This window comes from Aplysia californica, unplaced genomic scaffold (assembly GCF_000002075.1).
Source record: "Aplysia californica isolate F4 #8 unplaced genomic scaffold, AplCal3.0 scaffold00489, whole genome shotgun sequence".
In the NCBI taxonomy this organism is placed as follows: domain Eukaryota; kingdom Metazoa; phylum Mollusca; class Gastropoda; order Aplysiida; family Aplysiidae; genus Aplysia; species Aplysia californica.
Window position 1 is genome coordinate 282,495 of NW_004797759.1, and position 3,217 is coordinate 285,711.

Consider the following 3,217-nt stretch of genomic DNA (forward strand, 5'->3'; position numbering starts at 1 on the left):
CTGGACTCCTGACTCTTTCTGTAGCCTTTCAAGTGCTACTCCTTGGCTCCTTCTTACCGCTGTCTTTCAGCCACACCCCCGATCTTCTGGTAGGAAAGATCTACACCTAGCCATCTCGGAAATGGGTAAAAAATCTCGGAGGTCCCGTGTGCAAGTTGCTCACGGTAAAGATCCCTTGGTGGTCTAATATTAATAAGGGTAGGCTTCGGCCGCCACCCGGGCAAAATTCAAAATTACCTACCTACTGAAAAATTAATGTTTAATGTGTCCCGCGCGCTCATATGACTTGTTGCAGTTGCGAGCGCCGTAAAAGACTTAGCCCCCTCCCCCCAAAAAAATAAAAAAATAAAAAATTGTGATGTCTACATATCGCTACCTCAGGATGAAAAAGTTCTGACATTTTTGGCCGTTTTCAGTTACTACGTCCATGAGGTCAGAAACCAAATGTTCTATCTGTACATGCTCTATCAAAATTGTAAAATTATTTGGAGTCGTGATCAAGATATTAAAAGAATTGCAACCGAAAAAGCTTGGCATGTTGAGAAACTCAAAATCGTTGGCATCAAATTTCTTAAAACTAGGTAGGCCTACTAAGCAGAGAGAACGTTGTAATTCTCGGGTAACGACATGACATACTTTCCATAAAATGATATCCATCTCTCTCCACTCCTCAAATCATGTACCGTCCTGTGATCATGTTCGTTTTCGTTTTCAGTGTTATATTTTACTTTTTTCCCTCTTTTAAATCGTAGCTGTTGATAGCGAGATAGGTGATTTTTATCATCTGTTGTATCGAGACGAGCTGTCAATGCTCAGCTAGCGTGCCAGGCACCGGCCCTCCGGGTGATACGTCACGAGTATATAACATGGTGTCAGTACTTTTTGGACTTTCGAGGGTTTCTCACTTTGAAACTGACACATGCTTAGTGTCAGTAGTTTTGTGTTCCTCTGAGTAAAGCGATTTTCTCGCACTGAGGAACTGGTTTTATTTGTTGTGACAGGAGGTGGGGAAGTCGTGTCTTTTTTTTTTTAAAGGGGAGGTTTGTTTGTTTGGCAGACTCCCGTTATTTTCTTCAACCACCAACCATCCTGTTTTTGAATATTAATTATTTAAATAATTACCCCGTGGACTGACGACGAAAACAACACCAGTCTGATTTGTTGCGGGCACTTGTCGCCCTATAGACCGCCCGGTGTACAGCCCAGCCATGGGTGTCTGGCGCCAACTTGTTCCTCTGGTCGCTGCTTTGATAGCGGGTGAGTACAGCTTGACTCCTTTTTCTTCTTCTTCTTCTTCTTCTTCTTCTTCTTCTCCTTCTCCTTCTCCTTCTCCTTCTCCTTCTTCTTCTTCTTCTTCTTCTTCTTCTTCTTCTTCTTCTTCTTCTTCTTCTTCGCATTACACTTGAAGTCTGGTGTCTGTCATAAATTGGGCCGTCCTGCTCAGTTCATCTGTTGGTCCGTTTAGCTTCTCTTGTAGTGGTACAGCTTGACAATAATAACTCTTTGAGGACGCGCAAAATTTGTGTCACGACTCAGTGGAATCGGGAGCTCGTTATGTTTTGGGCATACATCATCATCATCATCCAGTTCCAGATCTGCGACAGACATAGGCGATCATGGTTTTCCATTCATTCCTTTGCTCGGATGCTCTAAAAAAAAAAAAAGCTACGTTTCCCTGATCTTTCCCTGTTACCCTTTTGTTTAGGTTCCCTGAGTATGTTGTTCTGGGCCTACCCCTGCCTCGCTTGCCCTCAATTTTGCCAGTGAGAGCTAGATGTTCAAGACCCTTATGTCTCTTCAGGTGTCCCAAAAACATTCATGTACATTTAATACAATGGCGTTATTGGTATCGTCTTAAAGCTTGTAGGCCTATATCCTATATTGATTCTCTTGCTTTTGGGGAAAAAAGTAGCCTGCTCATCCATCTTGAATAGTAGTCGAGATATTTGCGATTGAAAGAGATACAGGTTGGCTGGAGTCGGAGTTAAGAATAACGAGAAAGTGCCCGCCAAAGTTTGTTGGCTTCCAAAGCATAATTGTTCTTGGAAACTGAATTTACATTTCTGTTGTGCCTTTCATAAACATAATATCCATTAAAAAAAACTCCACACATATTAAAATGTATTCTTAAATGGACATGAAAGATCTTGAGCAATAAAAAAAAATGCCCAACCGGTGGAACAATGAAGGTTTCTTTGACTTCGATATCATTATTTTGACGAGCACCTGATTTCACCACGATGCCTCCCATAATTTGACAACGCTGACAGACAAACTGTTTTAGGGACACCTTTAAAAAATAAATACAGTTTATTTATCTTAAACTTAATTAAAAAGGCAGGGAGCACCATGCGTTGTTATGGACTATGTAGATGCCTGTTTCCGATTTCTGTATGGTGGTGATTCGAAATGTGCGGCAGCATAATAATTTTCTTTTAGTATACTGATGATCGGACATGATAATAATATTATGTTAGAAAGCGACAAAAATTATAAATATTAATTAGCTTTCTGGGACGCGTGACTTCAAATAAGAGATTTGAACATCTTGCTCTCAGTGGGGAAAAAATAATAAAAGGCAAACGAGGCAGGGGAAGACTCAGATAATCTTATTTTTAAAAAATGAAAAATAAAATAATAAAACCACCCCCAAAGAAACAAAACCCATGGAGAAGCTCAGTCAGTTATTTTCGTGCATCCTCCCTTTAGACAAGTCCCCCCCAAATTAAAAAAAAAAAAAAATCTCTGAAAAGATGGCTGACGGAGAGCTATCGAGACAATGTAGGACTTTTGAAAGCATTCGAGTGGAGAAATGTATGGAGAATCATGGTCGTCAGTAGTAGAGATGTCAGCACCAGTTGCGAATGTATGTTTTTGTAGTCACAACTGCACCAATAACAGTTGCCTCAATAGAAGAATGTATGTAGATTACTGAGCAATAAAACATACACAAATACAAACACATACACACACACACTCACACACACACACTCATACACACACACTCACACATACACACATACACGCACACACACTCACACACACTCACACGCACTCACGCGTGCGAGCACACACACACACACACACTCACACACACTCACACACACTCACGCGCGCGCACTTTCACACTTTCACACTTTCACACTTTCACACACATTCACACTTTCACACACACACACACACACACACACACACACACACACACACACACACACAC

General features: G+C 41.1%; 1 protein-coding gene across 1 annotated transcript in view; it reads left to right on the forward strand.

The window, feature by feature from the left end:
- Positions 1-2,753: 2,753 nt before the first annotated feature.
- LOC106012766 (MAM and LDL-receptor class A domain-containing protein 1) overlaps positions 2,754-3,217 on the forward strand; it is an 8,229-nt gene continuing 7,765 nt past the window's right edge. Inside the window, exon 1 of the mRNA XM_035971720.1 lies at positions 2,754-2,781. Within this exon, the coding sequence (XP_035827613.1) occupies positions 2,754-2,781 (28 nt within the window). The remainder of the gene's footprint in view (positions 2,782-3,217) is intronic.